The 20587-nt window shown below is 40.3% G+C and overlaps 2 protein-coding genes across 5 annotated transcripts in view; both read right to left on the reverse strand.

Annotated features, from left to right (window-relative positions):
- CWF19L1 (CWF19 like cell cycle control factor 1) overlaps positions 1–9927 on the reverse strand; it is a 29182-nt gene extending 19255 nt beyond the window's left edge. For both annotated transcript variants that reach the window (XM_069460141.1, XM_069460140.1), the window contains exons 1-4: positions 9797–9927; positions 4278–4362; positions 2744–2822; positions 2099–2200 (exon numbers count right to left, since the gene is read on the reverse strand). In XM_069460141.1, coding sequence (XP_069316242.1) covers positions 2099–2200; positions 2744–2822; positions 4278–4362; positions 9797–9819 — 289 coding nt within the window. In that variant the 5' untranslated portion in view covers positions 9820–9927. The remainder of the gene's footprint in view (positions 1–2098; positions 2201–2743; positions 2823–4277; positions 4363–9796) is intronic.
- A 4126-nt stretch (positions 9928–14053) lies between these two features.
- BLOC1S2 (biogenesis of lysosomal organelles complex 1 subunit 2) lies at positions 14054–19680 on the reverse strand. 3 transcript variants are annotated; one of them, XM_069460355.1, is made up of 5 exons: positions 19626–19680; positions 19135–19251; positions 17145–17264; positions 16334–16438; positions 14054–14814 (listed from the first exon to the last, which is right to left on the reverse strand). In XM_069460355.1, the coding sequence occupies exons 1-5, from the start codon at positions 19678–19680 to the stop codon at positions 14786–14788; spliced, it is 426 nt and encodes a 141-aa protein (XP_069316456.1). In that variant the 3' UTR covers positions 14054–14785. The 3 variants fall into 3 exon arrangements, with proteins under 3 accessions (XP_069316456.1, XP_069316455.1, XP_069316457.1); XM_069460354.1 differs by having other exon boundaries at positions 14054–14817; XM_069460356.1 differs by lacking the exons at positions 19135–19251; positions 19626–19680 and adding an exon at positions 18649–18817 and having other exon boundaries at positions 14054–14817.
- Between the last annotated feature and the right edge of the window lie 907 nt (positions 19681–20587).

Here is a 20587-nt window from a genome sequence, read left to right on the forward strand (position 1 = left end):
ACAACCGTGCCATTCTGCATGCCTGAAGGACTGTAAACTCTCCTGTACTGCTTATTCTAGGTGCCTGACAAATATTACTGAAAAAAGTTGGGAAGCAAAAGATTAAGAAAAAGGTTTTTTCTCTAGAAGACTCTACATAGACTAAAAGAAACCCAGACACCTGGACACAGGAAGAGGCAATGAGAAGAAAAAATAACTGCAGTTCTGAGGAAACTACAGTATAGAAAAGATGTACTCTTCAGGTAGACAGCAACTTCTAAGAGAAGGAAAACATTTGGAAAGAGCAACTGCTTGGGAAAAATTAGAGACTCTACTCTCTCCCAGAGTTATTCCTGGCTTGGGACCTTGATTCCATTCTCTCCTGTCGCCTTCACGTTCTTGCTCCAACTATTTCACCTCCCTTTCATCTACTGAGTCTCCTCTTCTCAACTGGCTTTTTCTGTTCAGAAAAAACATGGTCAGTCATCTCCATCCAAAATGAACACATATACTAAGAAACTTCCTCTTCTTCAGTTTCAAATTTCTAAAGAGTAGTCCATGCTCTCTAAATGCGTTACCTCTTATTAGTTCCTTAAGCCACTGCAATCTAGTTTACTTCTCCCACCACTCTCTTAAAGGTCACTGATCACCCTATAATTGCCAGTGGTATCCTCTCCTGAAACTATTCTCTCTTCATTTAGATTCTACGAACTCGACAATATTTTTACCTCTACAAACAGTCCTCTAAGCACATTCACCTCTCTTTGCCCAACCCCTAAATGAAGATATACCCACCCCAAGGTATGATCATCTACCTGCTTCCCTTCTCATTATATTTCTTCCTTAACAATTTGATCTTCTTCTCAGCTTTATTTTTCATCATTATGGGACCAACTCCCCAAAGCCTATACTCTTCAATATTGATGCTCTAGAAAGACTATCACTTCCAATTACATGCTGGGTGTTCTATAAGCACTTCAAACTCACTAACATATGTTCTCTCTCAAGTTCACTGCTTGCTCCTACTGGATCCAAAAAATCTATTTCACAAAAATAACTCAAGTACTTTGGCTGCTCTTTCCACTCCTGGCACAAAATTCATATAGTAAAATGGCTGCCAAATATCTACAGTAGTACTCAATTTAAATCTAAAAACTATACCAAGAATTGCCATAAGTCAGGCCCATGTTTAAGATCTACGACAACAGAATTTCAAAGTGTATACCTCACAACTGTGGTTAAAAACAACAAACAAGTAAAAATCCTTTCCTTAATTTTTTGCTTAAAGGAGCCCCGTATGATTGTAGCAAGATGAGATTGCTAAGATGAGGGCCACAGCCAGGTATAAAGACTAAAGGCCAAGATGGACTGGGGTGGGGAGGGAGAAGGAGGGTATTTACAGCAAGGGAATGTAGAAGCTTTCTAGGGAAATGAGACCAACAAACAGAAAATGTAAAATGCAATGTAGTCATTTTATAAAAAAATGAGTCGAATGGTCCAAGAGTCAACAGAATGACAGCAGGTGGGGAGAAAACAGAAGCAAAATTTGACAGTGCTTTTGAAAACAGTCAGACATTGAAAGAACCACTAAAAGCGGCACAGTGGGTTGTGGAGGGAACAACTTTAACCTGGAATTGAAGAGTGGACTTGGAACCAGAAAAAGGACAAAGAAGAGTAAAAAACCCAAAGGATCAGCACTAAAACTTTGAGTTGCCAAAACCTTAGAGTGATAACTAGTTGGGAGCCTAACTAACAAGTAAGCAGTATAAATCTCTCAAGGTTATATGGGAAGGCCACATATATGGAATTTCCTTCATTTGAACATAATGTATATCTTAAGTACTCCATACACTGTAGACAAAACAGTTTATCCCTCTAATTGGCTAAAAAAGTATGTGTTGGGTTGTGGGAACACAAGGAGATTGGGGAGAGGTGAGGGAGACAATAAAGGAAAACACCATTGTCCTAAGGGCATAGACACAGACTTTGGGAAAGAACCATCCAACCCTCATTCTCCCAGGTAGTAATGGCAGCAAATCCCAGCCCAAAATTTCTTGGCAGACTAATTCCCAAGAAGACTATATTATCTTCATTACAAACACAAAAAATATCAACTTACCCAGATAAGTAATGTTTTCAGCTAACTCACATCCATCAGCATCTTGGAAATATTTAACTGTTTCCTGGTTATTGGCACCAAGCACATATGTCTGAATAGGAGCTAGTGAGGGAAACAGACATGACACCATACAGTTACCAGATGTGCCTTAGAACTTGAGAAGTGCTTCCCCATAGAAAAAATGCTCATAGCAAAAGTAAAGAGTCTATGCACTCACATTCCCCCCAGAGCAATCCTAAACGTGGAACCTGCTCACCACGAAGGATATACTGCATCCAACCTTGTGGCTTGACTAGCAAGTGGTGTCACTAGGCCAATGAAGTATAATCTTAAAGGGGGTGGTCCATGTATAATGAGGAAAACACAGACCCTAAATAGCTTAATAAAATACCCTAAAACTGGAAAAAAGAAAGGCTATGTGGTTGTATTTATTCAGTTCCTGCTAACCTAGAAGAGCATTATTTTTCTGGAACTAAACTAAGCCAAATTCAAAATGTGAACAAGTAGATTATGTATAGACATTCTATCTATGCAGAGCTCAAAAGGGAAATTCTTAAAGAACCAATATGTGAAAAACAACTCAGCAAGAACTGCAGCCTTTGAAATTTTATCAGGAATCAGGTTAAATAAAAATGATTTCTATACCTTTCTTGACGCCAGTCTTATACTCCTCCCATTCAGCATCTGAAGTGGAGCCAAAGAAATTTCCGACACATAACAACAGCTAAAATGAGTTTTTAAAACAGATATATGAGATTTTTGAACATCAAACAGTACACACTTGATAGCAACATTCAATTAATTATCCTACTTAATGGTCTCAAACCAAATTTTTATTCTTTTTTTCCCTCTGCAATTATAGGAACAGATTTTTATTCTTAATCAATTTGCAGATTTCAGTACACAAATTCTTTAGCAGCAATTATAATAGTTACTGATTCTATGAATTATTAAATTTTGGCTCACTAGCTGTCAAATTCAAGTTGGAGATGGGCAAAAGGGAGTCAGGGAACTGAACTTTCAAAAGAAGTCAGAGTTTGAATGTTCCTCAAGTATTCCTAGACCCACTCTGCCACCCCATGGCTCTCTCCACCATCCTCTTTCCTTGGAGTATACACTGATAGAGAAACAAACCTTTAAAGAATCCCTCTGTGGGGCCAGGCGTGGTGACTCACACCTGTAATCCTAGCATTCTGAGAGGCGGGAGGATCGTTTGAGCTTAGAAGTTTGAGACCAGTCTGAGCAAGAGTGAGACCCTGTCCCTACTAAAAATAGAAAAGAAATTAGCTGGACAACTAAAAATATATAGAAAAAATTAGCTGGGCATGGTGGCATGTGCCTGTAGTCCCAGCTGCTTGGGAGGCTGAGGCAGAAGGATTACTTGAGCCCAGGAGTTTGAGGTTGCTGTGAGCTAGGCTGACACCATGGCACTCTAGCCCAGGCAAGAGAGTCAGACTGTCTCAAAAAAAAAAAAATCCCTCTGTGAGGCCAGGCGCGGTGGCTCATGCCTGTAATCCCAGCACTCTGGGAGGCCGAGGTGGGAGGTTCACTTGAGCTCAGGAGTTCAAGACCAGCCTGAGCAAGAGACAGACCCCATCTCTACTAAAAAGAAAAAAAAAGAATCCCTCTGTGAAATACAAATCTTAAAGCATTAAATACCCTGAGAGCATTAAATACCCTAGAGGGCATATTTTGTTTTTACTCAATCTTTAACCCAATGAACAAATTATCCTCATACCTAGAATACTCTTCTGTACTCTAAGAGTTTACAGTGTATTTGGCACCTGTACATAACATTTATATGGGGCTCTTCAGTTTGTGAAGCATTTGCACATATGTTAGCTGACTTAATCCAAACCATATACTCACAAAATAGATCTGTGCTTCCCAAACTCATGGCCCAGAATCACCCAGCGAGGTTTTGCTAGTCTGTTTTCAGGTTTTTATTCAGTAATAAAGTAACAAGATTCAAATTCAAAAAGTATAAAAAGGTCTATAGTAAATAGGTCTCTCTTCTTCCCCATTCCCCCCAAGACTCCATACCTGAGCTAAAGGAACTCAATCTAACAAAAATTGGAGAGTATGTGTTCAATCAAGAAATTAATAAAGAAGCTCAAACTTTATTTTAGCATGTTTGACTATAATGGTAAAATTAAATTTAGAAAAAGAAACATCTTACATCAAAGTTTCCACTTTTCTTCTGAATTGCTTGAACTCTATTGAATAAAACATCAAACTTTCCTTCAACATCTCCACAAGCCAAGCTACAAACAAGAGATAAATGTTATGGCAATTCAGGAAACACAAATGGCCTGCCAGCTTTGGGACATACTGGCCTTTCAGATTAAGCAGATTCATGACCCAGCCTCTCTGCAGTTACCTTGCAAGGTTCAGTGCCTGTAAACCACTGGGCAGCTCCACCTGAAGCTCTCACCAACACCTCCAACTTGCCACATCTAAAATTTAACTTATCATTTCCTCCACGGGTTGAGCTAACTTCTCCTCATTTCTATGTTTTGTGGATGTGTCTATCACCAACTTGGTCACCAAGAGTCAAAAATCCCCCATCCAATCACCAAGTTCTGTTGATCTTTTTTTCCAAACATCTTTCACATTCATTCTGTCCTCTACTTTCCACTGCGACTACCTTAGTACAGAGTGTCAGTCATTCATTCAATAAACATGTACTGGACACCTACAAAATGCTAAGTACAACATGCCAAGTATATTATGCTAAGAACATGTTAGGCACACAAAGAGGAGGAAGACTCAGTTCAAGCCTCAAAAAGTTTACAGTCAGGGAAGATACTCTAATTACAAATTTATAAGAAAAGGACTATAATAGGAGGCATGCATAAAGTGTTATGGGGCAGGAGGAAGAATATGGCAAGAGCTGAGGTTGGTAAGGTGGACTGGCCCCAAGTTGTGAAATGACCTGGTGACTTGACTTGTTCTATCGTCTCATTTCTGAGTTTTTCTAATTCTGATTTACATGGTTTTTCCACTGCTCATGTAATTTATTTTCTTTCTTTCTTTCTTTTATTTTTCTTTCCTTCTTTCTTTTTTCCTTTCTCTTTCCTTCCTTTCTTTCTTTTTTCTTTCTTCCTCTCTCTCCCTCTCTTTCTTTCTTTTGACAGGGTCTCTTTCACTCAGGCTGGAGTGCAGTGACTCACTCATAGCATCATAACTCACTGCAGCCTCAAACTCCTAGGCTCACGCGATCCTCCTGCTTCAGCCTCCTGAGTAGCTGGGACTATGGGTGCAAGCCACCATACCAGGCTAATTTTTCTTATTTTTTGTAGAGACAGGGTCTTACTACGTTGCTCAGGCTGGTCTTGAACTCCTGGCTCAAGCAATTCTCCTGCTTCAGGCTCTCAAAGTGCTGGGATTACAGGCGTGAGCCACCACACCTGGCCTCATATCATTTTTCTTAATGTCTTTTAACTCATCTTGAAATACTACAGTTTTATTGTTTTGTCAGTATGTCTTTCTGGTGTGCTTTTATTATCCGTATCACTGAACATTTTCAAGCAGGGCAGACATAATCTTATCTGCTTTAAAAAGATCATTTTAATAGCAGTGAAAGATGGTCTGGAGGAATAGTTAATGATAAACAAAAATATCAACAAGAACAATGACTAAGGAAGATGGGAAGGAGAGAAACAGATGAGAAACTTAGAATCTGAACACAAACTGGAGTGGGGAATTAGGATGGGAAATGAGGGAGAAGTAGGAATGGAGGATAACTGCAAGGCTGAGCAACAGAGTCCTGTGACATGGCAGAAGAAGAATCAGAGAGAAATACAACGAATCTGGTATTAGATACAAAGTAGTGAATACACTTACTTTTCCTTAATGCCCTCTCTTCTTCCTATCAGTGTTATTACATAAAGCCATCAGTTTAATGTTTTTTCCTCAAACACTAAGAGGTTCCCCAGTGCCTACAGAACCACAACTTCCCACAGGCCCCGACCTGTATTTCCATTGCTTTCTCCAAGTTTCCCTAACTGAAACCTTCCCTTCTGTCAGTTTGATCAACTTTCTGCTTCTGCCATTCTCTGGGGTAGTTAGTTACCTTTCCTAATAGTCCTATCCTACCCATCCGGAGTCTAAGTTTTTCCCATCCTTCAAGGCCTAGCACATCTCTGAAGCTTTCCTGACCAGCTCAGAAAGTCACTCCTTTCTCAAAGCCTTAGAAACTCCTATTAGAGCATTTCAGAGCAAGCTCTGTCATAAACTATTAAGCATTTTAATTTATCTTTTGAGCATCACCTCTGCTAGGAAGGCTTCTGGTCCCTATCAGTTACCAATTTTTAGTGCTCCCACAGGATCCTGCACTTCTTCTATCATAGCAGTTGTCACATGGAATTATAATTGTTTCTGGGATAACCACTGTCCAGTTTATATACTATACGGTACCTGATCTCCTCATCTGGCCCCTTTCCAGTGTTCTCTATCTCACTTTAGAAAGATAGGAAACTATGATCCACTGGGTGCTGTGGCTCATGCCTGTAATCCCAGCACTTTTGGAGGCCAAGGCAGGAGGATTGCTTGAGGCCAGGAGTTTGAGATCAGCCCAGGCAACATAGTGAAACTTTGTTTCTTTAAAAAAAAAAAAAAATACTGGTGTGGTGGTGTGCATCTGTAGTCTTTCCTAGCTACTTGGGAAGCTGAGAAGGAAAGACCAGTTGAGCCCAGGGGTTCAAAGCTTCAGTGAGCTATGATTGTATCACTACACTCCACACTCCAGCCAGGGTGACAGAATGAGAAAGAAAGAAAGAAGGAAAGAAAGGAAAAGAAAGGAAAGGAAACGAAACGAAACGAAAAGAAAAGAGAGAGAGAGAAAGGAAGGAAGGAAGGAGAAAGAAAGAAAGAAAGAAGAAAGAGAGAAAGAAAGAAAGAGGGAGGGAGGGAAGAAGGAAGGAGGAAAGAAGGGAGAAGGTATGGGGAGAGGAGGGGAAAGGAGAGGGGGAGAGGGGGGGAGAGGGGGAGAGGAGGAGAGGGGAGGGGAAGGGAGGGAGGGAGGAAAGGAGGAAGGAAGGAAGGGAGGGAGGAAAGGAGGAAGGAAGGAAGGGAGGGAGGGAGGAAAGGAAGGAGGAAGGAAGAAAGAAAAAAAAAGAAATCTCTGATTCAACAGTGTTAACTCCTTCTCACTCACAACCAAACCATCACCAAGCCATCACCAAGTTGATTTCACTTCCTTAATAAACCTTGAATCCCTGAACTTTTCCTCTCCCATCACTCTACCTAATCCAGGCTGACCTATACTTTAGATCTGATTTGTTCTCCACATTGCACTTTCCAAAATGAATCCAGAATCACTTTCCAAAATGAAAATTTGATTATGCAAGGCATTCTTAAACAAATCAATGACTTTTTTAGGTTAAAGAAAAAAATACAGTCATGCACCACATAAAGACATTTCAGGCAACAAGGGACCAGATATAAAATGGTGGTCCCATAAGATCATAATAGAGCTGAAAAATTCCTATGGCCTAGTGAGTCAGCCATCGTAACATTGTAACAATCATAGCACAACACATTACTCACATGTTTGTGGTGATGCTGGTGTAAACAAACCTACTGCGCTGCCAGTCATATAAAATTATATAGCACATACAATTATGTACAGTATCTGATATTTGATGATAATAATAAATGACCATGTTACTGGTTCATGTATTTATTATACTACACTTTTTATCGCTATTTGAGCGTATACTCCTTCTATTTATTTTTTTAACAACAGTTAACTGTAAAACAGCCTCAGGAAGCGCCTTCAGGAGTTATACCAGAAGAAGGCATTGTTATCATAGGAGATGACAGCTCCATGCATGTTATTGCCCTTGAAAACCTTCCCATGGGATAAGATCACTGATACTGATGATCCTGATCCTGTGTAGGCCAAGGTTAATGAGTGTGTTTGTGTCTTATTTTGTAACAAGAAAGTTTAAAAGGTTAAAAAAAAATTAATAGAAAAAAAGCTTATGGAATAAGGATATAAAGAAAGAAAATATTTTTGTACAGCTGTACAAAGTGTTTGCGTTAAAGCTAAATGTTATTGCAAAAGAGTTAAAAGTTTAAAAATTTTAAAGTTTATAAAGTAAGAAAGTTATAGTAAGCTAAGGATAATTTATTACTGAAGAAGAAGAATGAATTAAGGCCTTCTGCAACAATTTGGATGGAACTGGAGACCATTATCCTAAGTGAAGTATCTAAAGAATGGAAAAACAAACACCACATGTACTCGCTATTAAATTGGAACTAACCTATGAGCACACATGTTCACAGAGGGAAGTAAAACTCGGGGAGGGAGAAGGAGGGGATGGGTGAAAACCTACCTAACTGGTACAATGAACACTATCTGGGTGTTTGCTACACTTATAACCCTGACTCAAACATAACAAAAGTGATCCATGTAACCAAAAACATTTGTACTCCCATAATATTTTGAAATAATATAAAAAGAAAAAAAATTATTGAAGAAAAAATTTTTTTTTATAAATTTAGTGTAGCCCAAGTGTTCAGTGTTTATAAAGTCTATAGCAGTGTACAGTAACATCTTAGCCATTCCCTAACTCACCTAGAGCAACTTTCAATCCTGCAAGCTCCATTCGTGATAAGTGTTCTATGAGGGTACACTATTTTTTATCTTTCATACTGTATTTTTACTATACCTTTTCCATGTTTAGGCATATTTAGATACACAAATACTTACCATTGTGTTATAACTGCCTAAAGTACTCCGTACAGTAACAGACTGCATACGTTTGTAGCCTTGGAGTAATAGGTATACCACAGAGCCTAGGTGTTTAGTAGGCAATACCATCTAGTTTTGTGTGAGTACATTCTACGATGTTCACACAATGACAAAATCCCCTAACAACACGTTTCTCAGAATGTATCCCTGTCATTAAACAACACATTACCGTATTACCTGGTACAACGAACACTATCTGTATTACCTGTACCAGGGCTCAATCTTCACTTTCTCAGGAAGCCTTCCTGATTCCTACCTTTAAGCCAAGTACTCCTATTTTATACCCTCCCGGACCTGCAAACCTTTTCTTCCCAACATTCATCACTATTGTAATTTTACATTTATCTGGACTTTTTAATTAATTCATGTTCCTCTAGACTATAAGAGCTCCATTAAGGCAAGAACTCCATCTGTTGCAAAGCCTAGCACAATGCCTGGCACACTTCAGTACTTTAATAATACTTGTTGAATGAATAAAGTCCTCTCTTCACCATCCCAACGCCCTCTCTCCTCCCCCAAAAATGTGCTCCAGGGAAGGGGCTCTATGGATAAATCCTGTCCACCACTGCCCAGGACCCACCAATGGGCCCGATGTCTAGAAGCACTTGATTAATAAATAGATCGGGTGAGGAGAGAAATGAAGGGGAGATGATGTGTCAGAGACCAGGCCGGCCTAAGATGGAGGAGGCCTAATTCCGGGAGCTTCCGTCCCTCCCAGCGAGACTTGCAAGTGGAGACCTCCTCCGAGGCGAAAACGCTTCGGAAAAGAGGCCAGCTGCAGCCAGGCACAGACGTGACCCAACCTCCCCAGCAGCCTCCCGCCTTTTCATGTCTTGGGACAGACCCCGCCCGTCTCTACACCTTTACATGGACGCGAGCGCGCGCGCGCCCCCCCCACCCCCAACACACACAGAGGCTTCCGATTCAGAGTCACTCACACGCGCAGTGGCTTCTGTGCCATTCGTCCGAGTAGTCGGTGTTGGGACCACCACCTAAAATTGGGAATCAGGTCGCCCGCTTCCGGGAAAAAGGAGACCGCGCTACAATAATACGTCAGCACACTCCAGCCAATGAAGATTCACTTATCTACGGAGAGCGCCGAGGGACAGAAGCCTTTCTCTGGTGGTTGCGCCTCAAGGAAGAATGAAGAAGGGAGGAGAGGGGCGAAGGGAGGAAGGGGAAATGACCAAAAGGATTCCAAGTATAATTTTTGAAATTGCAGAGCAATAGAAGTTAGTGAGCCACTAGAAAGTACCCCACACAATGTCAGGCCCTAACCTAACCATACCGATCTAATGGGCAAGGTACACTCCCTCCATCCACGTTTTTTGTGAGTTTTTAACCTATCAAAAAGTTAGAAGAATAATGGCCATCACCTCCATTCAAAAAGTGTCAGCATGTTGCCAAATTTGCTTGTGCTCTCTCTCTTTCTCTCAAGGTGCCCAAGCACTTTTATTCTCACTGAATCACTTGAAAGTGTAGACATCAGTAATACCTCAGCATGCATCTTCTATTACAGACGCCCGCCTACATAACTCTAATACCGTTAACACACATAAGAAAATTAACATTAATTCAATAATATCACCTAATATACATTCATAATTAAAGTTCTCCATTTGTCCCCCCAAATTGATTTTATACCTGGGATTTGTTTTCATTCAAAGTCTAATCAAGTTTCACACTTGCTCTTCATTCCATCTCTAGTCTCTTTCAACCTACAAAAGCCCCCCCTACCTTTTTGGTTTTATTTTTCATAACATTGACCTTTTGGAAGAGTTCAGGCCAAAAAGTAGGAGACAACAGTGTATAAGGAAATGGAAACAAAGGAGAGAGTTTCTGACAACTGGGGAGAAGGGAAGACTCATCAAGGGCATTCGAGTAACTCAAAATTAACTCAAATATAAAATAAGTTTAAGGAAGAACTACAAAGTTCTGGTTTTCCCCACAAGTTCCGCAATGCCTTTTTTGGGAACTATCAAGTTCCTTGCCTCATAAATATTGATGCCCCTGCTTTCTGGCACACTAAGCATACATTTTTTCTACTACTTAGGTAATACAGCATTGCCCAGGAGTGGCACTCAAGACTTAAGCCTTAAAAAAGAGTAAAAGTTTGCCAAAGACGGGCAGGTAATAATTCCAAGAAGAGGAAACAATAGTAAGATGGGAAAACTCATCTATGGTGAAAAGCCTGAAGACTCCACCAAAACCTGTTAGAACTGATAAAGAAGTCAGTAAAGTTGCAGGACACAAAACCAACATACAAAAATCAGTAGCATTTAAATACACCAATGTGAAGAATCTGAAAAAGAAATCAAGAAAGCAATCCCATTTACAATAGCTACAAAGAATATAAAATACCTAGGAATCGATTCAACCAAAGAATAAACGATCTATATAAGGAAAACTATGAAATACTAATGAAAGCAATAGAAGAGGATACAAAAAATGGAAAGATGGTCCATTCTCTTGGAATGGAAAAATATTGTTAACACCACAGACAATGCTATCAAAAGCAATTTACAGATTCAATGCAATCTCTACCATAACACCAATGACAGGCTTCTCAGAAATAGAAAAAACAATCCTAAAATTTATATAGAACCACAAAAGACCCTGAATAGCCAAAGCAACTCTGAGCAAAAAGAAAAAAGCTGAAGGGGTCACAGTATCTGACTTCAAAAAATACTACAAAGCTATAGTAACCAAATCAGCATGGTACTGGCATAAAACCAGACACATACAATCTGTTATGGAATTAGAGTTAAAAAAAAAAAAAAGCCAGACACATAGACCAATGGAACTGAATAGAGGACTCAGATATAAAACCATGCATTTACAGCCAATGCATTTTGACAAAAGTGCCAAAAAACATACAATGGGGAAAGGATGTTCTCTTCAATAAATGGTGCTGGGAAAATTGGATAACTAAATGCAGAAGAATGAAACTAGACCCCTATCTCTCACCATATACAAAAACCAAATCAAAATGGATTAAAGATTTAAATCTAAGACATGAAACTATGAAACTACTAGAAGAAAACATTGGGGATATACTCCAGGACGTTGGCCTTTACAAAGATTTTCTATATATTACTCCAAAAGCACAGTCAACAAAAGCAAAAATAGAGTACTGGAATTACCTCAAATTAAAAAGCTCTTGCACAGCAAAGGAAACAACCAACAAAGTGAAGAGATAACTCATGGAATGGGAGAAAATATTTGCAAACTATCCATCTCCAAGGAATTAATAACCAGAAAATATAAGAAGCTCAAACAACTCAATAGCAAAAAAACAAATAATCTAATTTTAAAATGGGTAATGGCTGAGCTCAGTGGCTCACACCTGTAATCCCAGCATTTGGGGAGGGTAACGCAGGAGGATCACCTGAGGCCAGGAGTTTGAGGCCAGCCTGGGCAACATAATGAGACCCCCTCTCTACAAAAAATAAAAATTAGCTGGCACACACCTGTAGTACCAGCTACTTGGAAGGCTGAGGCAGGAGGATTGCTTGAGTCCAGGTGTTCAAGGCTGCAGTGAGCTATGATTGAGACAGTGCACTCCTGCCTGGGTGATAGAGCAAGACCTTGTCAAAAAAAAAAAAAATTGTTTAATGGACAATAGACCTGAATAGACATTTCTCAAAAGGCCAACAGGTATGTGAAAAATGCTCAACATTACTAATCATCAGGGAAATGCAAATCAAAACCACAAGAGATATCATTTCAACCCAGTTAAAATTGCTTTTATCAAATAGGGAATATCAGATGGTAGAGAAAGGGGAACAATTGTACACAGCAGGTAGGAATGTAAATTAGTACAGCCATTATGGAAAACTGTATGGAGGTTCCTCAAAAAACTAAAAATAGAACTACCATATGATCCAGCAATTCCATTACTGGGAATATATCCAAAAGAAAGGAAATCAATATATGGAAGAAATATATGCACTCTCATGTTTATTGTAGCATTATGCACGATAGCCAAAATATGGAATCAAGCTACATGGATGGATAAAGAAAATGTGGTATATATATACAATGGAATGTTATCCAGCCACAAAAAAGAATGGAATCTTGTCATTTGCAGCAACAGGGATAGAACTGTAAGTCATTATTTTAAGTGAAATAAGCCAAGCATAGAAAGACAAATATTACATGTTCTCACTCACATGTGGGAGCTAAAAAAGTGGGTCTCATGAAAATAGAGTAGATTGGTGGTTACCAGAGGTCAGGAAAGATTGGGGGAGGGGAGAGTGGATGAAGAGAGGTTGATTAGTGAGAACAACGTACAGTCAGATAGACTAAGACCTAGAGTTCAGTAGAACAGTAGGGTGACTAAGTTAACCTTAATGATTGCACGTTTCAAAATAGAAGAGAATAATTCAAATGTTCCTAGCATAAAGAAGAGATAAATATTTAAGGTGATGGATATCCTGATAACCCTGATTTGATCTTTATACATTATATAAATGTATCAAATTACCATGTGCTCCCAAAATATGTATATCTTTTATGTATCAATAATGTATTATCAAATATGTATTATATTTGCAACTTTCCTATAAATCTAAATCCATTCTAAAATAAAAAGTTTATGAAAAGAAAATTCATGCATGGGAATTTAAAGTAGCTGAAGATAGCTAAACACAGTGTAAGTATAGGAATAACAGGAAATGAAATTGGAAAAAAAATTTTAAATAGGGGTCTTGTGTATATGCTAAAAATTCCAGCTTTTTCAAAGAGGCCATGAGAAGTCACTAAAGTATTCTAAGTAGGAGTATTATGGCTAGTTTACATTTTAGAAGGATTGTTCGGGCAGCAGTATAAAGGGTGGCTTGGAGGGACAGTTAAGATGAGAAGAAACCACAGTAATAATCCAGATGACCAGAAGATAAATGATGGTAGTCTGGAACAGAGATGGTGGGAAAAGACAGAAACAGAAACAGAAACAGAAACAAGAAACTCTTTTTGGAGACGTAATTGAGGACGTCAGGCACCTTCCTAGCTGCTAATGCCCTATTCTGGATAAGGCTGCCTGTCTTTCAACCTAGACTGGCCAGTCAGTATCTCCCAATTTCTGGTATCTTTAGTTAGAGAGGAAAACGATCAGGTCTGCAGGAGCTCCCCTATCCTATAGACACAAGTAGGAAAATATTTCATAAAATGCTTTATTTTATGAGTGGCAGCCCCTGCCTCCCCACTCCACACATACACAAATCTTGTCTTTGTCTTTGTCACATTTCCAAAAGGGAGAACATGTCAAGATGTCATCCATCCCCAGACATCTGACTCACGTAAAGAGACAAGAGGTGCCCATCCCATACAACAAGCTATCAAAATAAGCTCCTTTTACTATTTCTGCTCAGTCTAGAAGACTTGGCCTGGAATTATTTTAAGATTTTCTGTTATTTGCAATGTTACAAAAAAGTAAATTACTGGCATTCACAAGGTGATGAGGTGCAAAGAACAAGTTTGTTTTGTTTTCCTTTTTTAATTTAGAATCTTGTTAACAATACATTAGCATCGTTAATTTAAAAAAACATTTACACAGTAACTCAAAAACCAGCCACTTAAGAAAAGGATGCAGTAATCAACCACTACCAGAGAAAACAAGCCCTCTCATTTGAGTCTACTGGCAAGCCCAAGTGTATGCTGAACTTTGAAAGCATCTCTGTCCTGAATGGACGATGAAGCATTCAAGTAAAAGGTAAGCAGTTACAAGTGTGAGTTTCCGAGGGATACTGCCCCAAAGGAGGTTCAGGAGTATCCACAGTCTTCCAGTTTACTCCAACATTGGGATGTTCCTGGGATGACCAGCATAGTTTCCTTTTGAGGAGTTTGGACAATTCATCAGTCTCAGGATTCAGGTCTTATAAAACATTCTTCCACATTAAAAAAGACTTTGCCCTATAGAAACAAGTTTTTCATCGTTTCTCCAGCTTCTTGTACTTGGCTTCTGTGGGGGAAGGGAGGGGAACATCTTTTAAAACTGGCTCTTACAAAGACACTTTTTAGTTAGCATTTCCGGGAAAATGCAACAGTACCTATTATATTGTTAAAAATCAATTGGTTTCAATTTCATCATTTGCCCAAATATACAGATCATTGATCTGTACAGCTCAGAATAAGGAGCAAACACACACACCCAGAATGGAGAACCCAATGCAAATTCGTTAAGTCCTAACCCTGTCAACAGCACCTGCTTAACACATGGACTGCAACACTAGAAAAAAAAATTTTTTTCCCTGGGGCCACAGTGTTTTATTAAAACAAAACAATACTAATTTGTTATTTTTTTATTGTTTTCTGCGCGTGTGAGTTATATGCAACACAATCCACGTTTTTAGAATTAAACAGTCAATTGTAACAGTGAGAACATCAACAAGTAAGATTTTCAAAAATCAACTGCAGGGTTTTGCTTCAGGAGGCCCCGGGGTCAAAACTAGCCTGAGTTAAATACAACTCACATGGCGGTCAATGTGTTAAACCGCTCCACCAGGATTAAGCAGATCTACTGACACTTGACCTATGGGGAGCCCTACTAAGCACAGAAAACGGTCACTCTAGGCACTGTCCCAGGCACCTTTTGGAACCAGACTGGAACCCTCAGGAAGTATAAATGTATGTTTCCCCTTTTATGTTCTTATCATTACCTCTCGCTCCAGGAAAGCAATTTTGAAAGATACAGAAATTTAAACGGCCATCAAATAAGCCTCTTACTGTGACAGATTCCCTTTTTCTATTAAAATCTCAAAAGCACCTGGTACTGCAACTGTACACAATGAAAGTGATTGTTAATCACCACCCATGTCAAATCCCAGCCTGCTATAAACCACTCTCTTGAAGTAGTCAACAATTATTAATGAAGAAAATAATCTGTAAATGTTATCTAGGATAAAAACAAATTCGTTACTTTTAACCCATGAATATAAGTGCCAGAGCTGGTTAGTAAGCCATCAACACTAACAGTACTGGTTTCCTCCTAAAAGGAAAAGTAATCCTTCAAGAAAACCCTTCATTGACTATTCTGTTTTTTAAGACATATTTATCTACATTATTAAAGATGCTTCTGCCTGCTGACCCACAGGTAAGAGCCTGAGCTTTATAATCAAACAGACCTGACTTGGAATATCTTCCATGTACTAGCTTTGTGTCCTTAAGCAAGTTGCTTAATCCCTTAAACCAGTTGCCTCCTGTATAGAATTGGGATAAAAATCATGTACTTACCTCACAGATTATTGGGAGGATAAAAAACATAATACATGTAACCACTTAAGAACAATACCTGACATACCATTAGGTACTCAGGAAATGTCATTTTTATTAATAATAATGACAAATTACTCACTAGGTTTTTGTGAAGATTAAGAGATGATTGTAGGCATACCATAAATGTTAACTATTATGTTAGGTAAGGACATACCGGCAAGAGGTGCTCTTTATTAAATCAAAACAGAAATAAAAATGGTTACCCAGTTTTTTTGAATACGCATCCAACTTGTAAGCTGCCTGCTCAAGAGCCGCTACCTGCTCTTCAATGACATTGATCTGATCCAGATAAGGCTGCAGTCCAGCATCTTTAAAAACAAAGACAAACTACATGTTTATGTGGTATTGACAAAAAGTATAGGAAAAAAGTGGACACGTAAGAATACTAGTGTCTTTCCAGCTATGCCTAAGACAGACTAGGTGGGGTGACATGATTCTGATCACTAGTAGCACAGATGCTTTCAGTAGCTAGTTGATCAGGCATGACTGTGACCTAGTCACCTATTAATAGCTCTCTCCTCTATTAATTTTTCTTTCTTTTTAATTTCTTGTTCCTCGAGTAATCTTTCCATTACTGATTCAGTTTCTTGGGTACTACCATACCAAGAAAGAGTCCCTAGAGACAAGGAACACAAATATAAGTCAATGGAAAAATGTATTTGACCACTCTAAACTAGCATCTTTTATTATAGATTTTCTGGTTTTCTGTTTATAGAGTAGACCTTTGTGGATTTCATTGTTAAATAAATTCACTAGAATCTGGCCACCCCCCTCCTCTGCGCCCTCTCTATCCGAGAATAAACTGATAAAATCAAGATTTGGAAGCAGAAATAACCATACAACCAAGGCATGCTAATCCTCAGAATGGAAGAAATTTATCATAATTTTATAGTTCATTTTTAGAAAATGAGCTCCCTCAAGACAGCGATGCCAGGTTCCCTCACCTTCTCCATAGCCCCGTGCACAAAAGAACATTAAATACAAACATGTTTAATTATAAAAATTATTACTTACACTTCTGGTTTAAGTCTTTTAAGTTTCTACTAATGTTTATAGCAATATCTTTCATTTCAAGATACTTCAAGCTGGTTAGTTTATTCATATTTTCCAGGAGCTTATAGTCTTCACTGGTGGCTTTAAAATAAACAGAAGATGCCTTTAAGATTTGTCTTAGATCATTGGAATATGGAATTATAAGCTACATGGTAGTTCAAGGCAAGACCTAGGGAATGTCAAAGGAGTGGGCCACTTTTGATCTATGACATTTATATTTAGCTTGTGTACTCTGAATGTCTAAGCAACAATCAGCAAACTATTTAAACAAGATCCAGAAGATTCAGGGTCATGGTTACAAAGGAAAATGATAAACTCATATGCTAAGAAAAGGGAGGCAAAATAGTCTTGGTACTTCCATAGCATCAAAACATGTAATCTGGGGGATTGTATCATAATATATATACTATCAACTAAGACCTCACCACTTCCTAGTAACTCATTTATTACTATGTATGATTCTATTTCTAATATATTGCATTTTATGCAGTGACTTTTCCAAACCATCTGTCTGCTTCTCATATCTTCAATTCTCTTCCCTATTCCCACTCAAAGCAAATAGCCTCTACTCCAATTTTCAACCTCTCTGCCTTACTTCTAAACTTCTCCATACCTTAATATCTTCCCAAGAGGCAAAAGTGTTCCTATTCCTGCCAAGACAACCCCTCCTCTTGTGCTCTTGATCCCAAACCCTTCTACCCTTCAGAGCCTCTCGTCAATCATCTCCTTTCATTTGCATTTCCAAACTCTCCCACCATCCTGGTTCCTTCCTCTCTCTATAGCAATACATTCAGGTTTCCTCCAGCTCAAAAGCACTCCCTTTATTCTGCCACACTTACATCATTTGCTCAGTAAAGCAAAGGGCCTTCACTGCTAAACAATCTGAAATAGTAGCTGCCACTCACTACTTCCTCTCCCTCACAATTCACTCATGTAAACCCTTGTAGTCTGGTCTTTGCCCCAACCATCCACAGAAATTACAAGCTCCAAGGTCATCAATGCCCTGCTAACCACCAAATCCATGGAATTTGCTCAGTTCTTATCCTCTTAAACCTCTCCATTTTCTCTGACACTGCCGATCTCCCTCTCGTTGTGAAAAGCTCATTTCCCTTAGCTGCAATGGAATTGTACTAAACTGATTTTCTAATCTCTAGCTGCTTTTCTTAGGTTTCTACGCCAGATCCTTTCTCATCCAGACCCCTTAGGTATCAGTTCTCAACTTTATCTCAGCTGTGACACATAACTGATGTTTACATGGTTGGCACATTGTCATGGGTTATGCTAGCTTCCTTTTAAACTCAAAAACGCATTCATGCAAGTAAGAATAACAATCATAGGGAAATAATGATCACCTTAAAATTAATTTTATAATAAATGTTAATAATTTGGAAACCTCGGTACTTTAAACACTGTTATTAAAACAAATTAATTGCATTCCCCGAGGTTTTAGCTTAGGCACTCTTACCTATTTCTAAGCTCCTCCTTGGCAGTCTCATCCTCCATAGCCTCCAATCACACCACTATGCAAGTGAGTCCTAAATCTGTTTCTCTTGCTTTGACCAGTCTCTGAGCTCTGGACTCACATGTGCAAGTCACCCGAGTGTCCTAGTAACATCAACAAGCACCCAGCCCAAAACTGAAAACATTTTCACACCACACCTGGTTCCTCTTTCCAGCTGCCCTATTTTGGCTGATGGCACCACCCAGGCTTCAAACCTCAGATACAAAAAAAAGGTCCATCAACTGATGAGTGGATAAAGAAAATGTGGTTTGTGTATATATACCTCTTTCCCTCCCATTCACGACCTCCCCAAACTCAGGACAGGTCTGTCTCAGGGCATGTGGGGTGAGGGAGCTGCAGACTGATGAAGCACCCCAGAGCTCCTGAGTCAACCACAGCTCTAGGGAGTGGTGCTCACCAATATCCAAATCAACCCAGACCCGGCCTCACCCGTCAGTTCCCCAGTCAGGTAAGTGGCCATTTTGGAGAACATGTCCCGGCAAAGTTCAGTGATGTCAGCTTCAGCAGGCTCCTTTGCTTCCTCAGCTGTCTCCACCGCGGCATCATCTGGGCCAAGGGAGAATGAGTAAATGCCCTGCCCTACACCCGGTCCTAATCCAGCCAAAGCAGCCTGTTCCTACATCCCTCTACCTGTTCTCACTCGCTCAAGTCAGCTCCATTCTCCATCTGCCATAATTTCAAGTCCCTCACTTCGTCCTTGCCAACCTGACTCGCCAACTCTGCCCCTCGCTCAAACCCGATCCCCTGACCAAACCCTTGCAGTCGCTCTGACAGGACAAACACTCGCGCGCGCAAAGACAGGTGCACCCCTCCCACCTGCCCGCTCCTGCCAGGTGAGCCAGCCACACACTCAGCCCTGCCATCCCGGGTCCCCACCCTGAGCCCCGAGCCCCACGCCGGTCCCCATCCATTCCGGGTACCTCGAGCAGGCTCCTCCCGTCGGGTCGCGGGGACTCCCTCAGCCGCAGCCGCCATGCCCGGCCCTGCGCTACTTCCGGTCCTTGGAAGTTTGCGCATGCGCACCGGGCGTGCCCTGCCCGCCCCACCGGCCGTGGCAACCCTGCGGTCGTGTGCGTCTTGCACAAGTCATGGCTCAGGTAACGACTTGTCGCAAAGGGTAAGCCAAAATTGAAGCCAGGCTATTGTGAATCGACCCGTTGTCAAAAGTCGGGAGGACTGGAACTGAGGGCGCGATCATTCCTGCAGTCACACCCTGGCGGGGTCACTTGTCTTGTACCACCACCGCCCGTCTGGGTTTAGTTGAGCCCAGAGTGGCCTGCTGACCAAAGTCACTGGAGACAGGTTGCACCCTCCCCCAGACTCTCTACACCTTGGCTGGTGTTAGTCACCAAAAGATTGCTCAGAGAATCCAAGCTTTTGCAGGTAGTCTCATGCAGACTTTGGGAAACCTTCAGGCGATGCTAAATATTCTCCCTCTCAATGTCCTGGATTAACACCAACTCGTTGGCCTTTATTTCTTAAACTGCAGGCAGCCACCCACTTCTCTTCAGTTGATACAGCCTTTCTTGAAGAAAGGTCAGATTCTAACTTTTTAGGGCCGAGGATCCACTCTGGTTATCTTAATTGCATTTAGCTGTTTCACAAGTCTCCTAGGTGTACAGAGTACTTAATGGGATGGGAGAACAGGGTGAGTGAAAGGAATGGATGAGAAAAAGCGACTGGGGAGCAATGGTGCAAAATGAGGAAGGGATAAAAGTCACAGGAGAAGGGAGAGGAGATGCAGGCTCCTGGACACCTGAAATCTTGGTGTAGGAATTTCTTATCTTATCCCTGTTTATCCGCCATCTGCACCCTCTCACCCCTCCCATGCCAGCATACCCTACACACACACACACACACACACACACACACCAGCTACCCC

The sequence above is a fragment of the Eulemur rufifrons genome, chromosome 28, assembly GCF_041146395.1.
Source record: "Eulemur rufifrons isolate Redbay chromosome 28, OSU_ERuf_1, whole genome shotgun sequence".
NCBI classification, from domain to species: domain Eukaryota; kingdom Metazoa; phylum Chordata; class Mammalia; order Primates; family Lemuridae; genus Eulemur; species Eulemur rufifrons.

Coding starts and splice junctions, on each gene's coding strand:
- BLOC1S2 (XM_069460354.1), bottom strand. CDS start 19,680: ATGGCGGCTGCGGCTGAGGGAGTCCCCGCGACCCGACGGGAGGAGCCT. Junction 17,265..19,134: donor CCTGACTGGGGAACTGACGG/GTGAGGCCGGGT, acceptor TTTATTTTAAAG/CCACCAGTGAAGACTATAAG. Junction 14,818..16,333: donor TGCGTATTCAAAAAAACTGG/GTAACCATTTTT, acceptor CTTCCCCCACAG/AAGCCAAGTACAAGAAGCTG.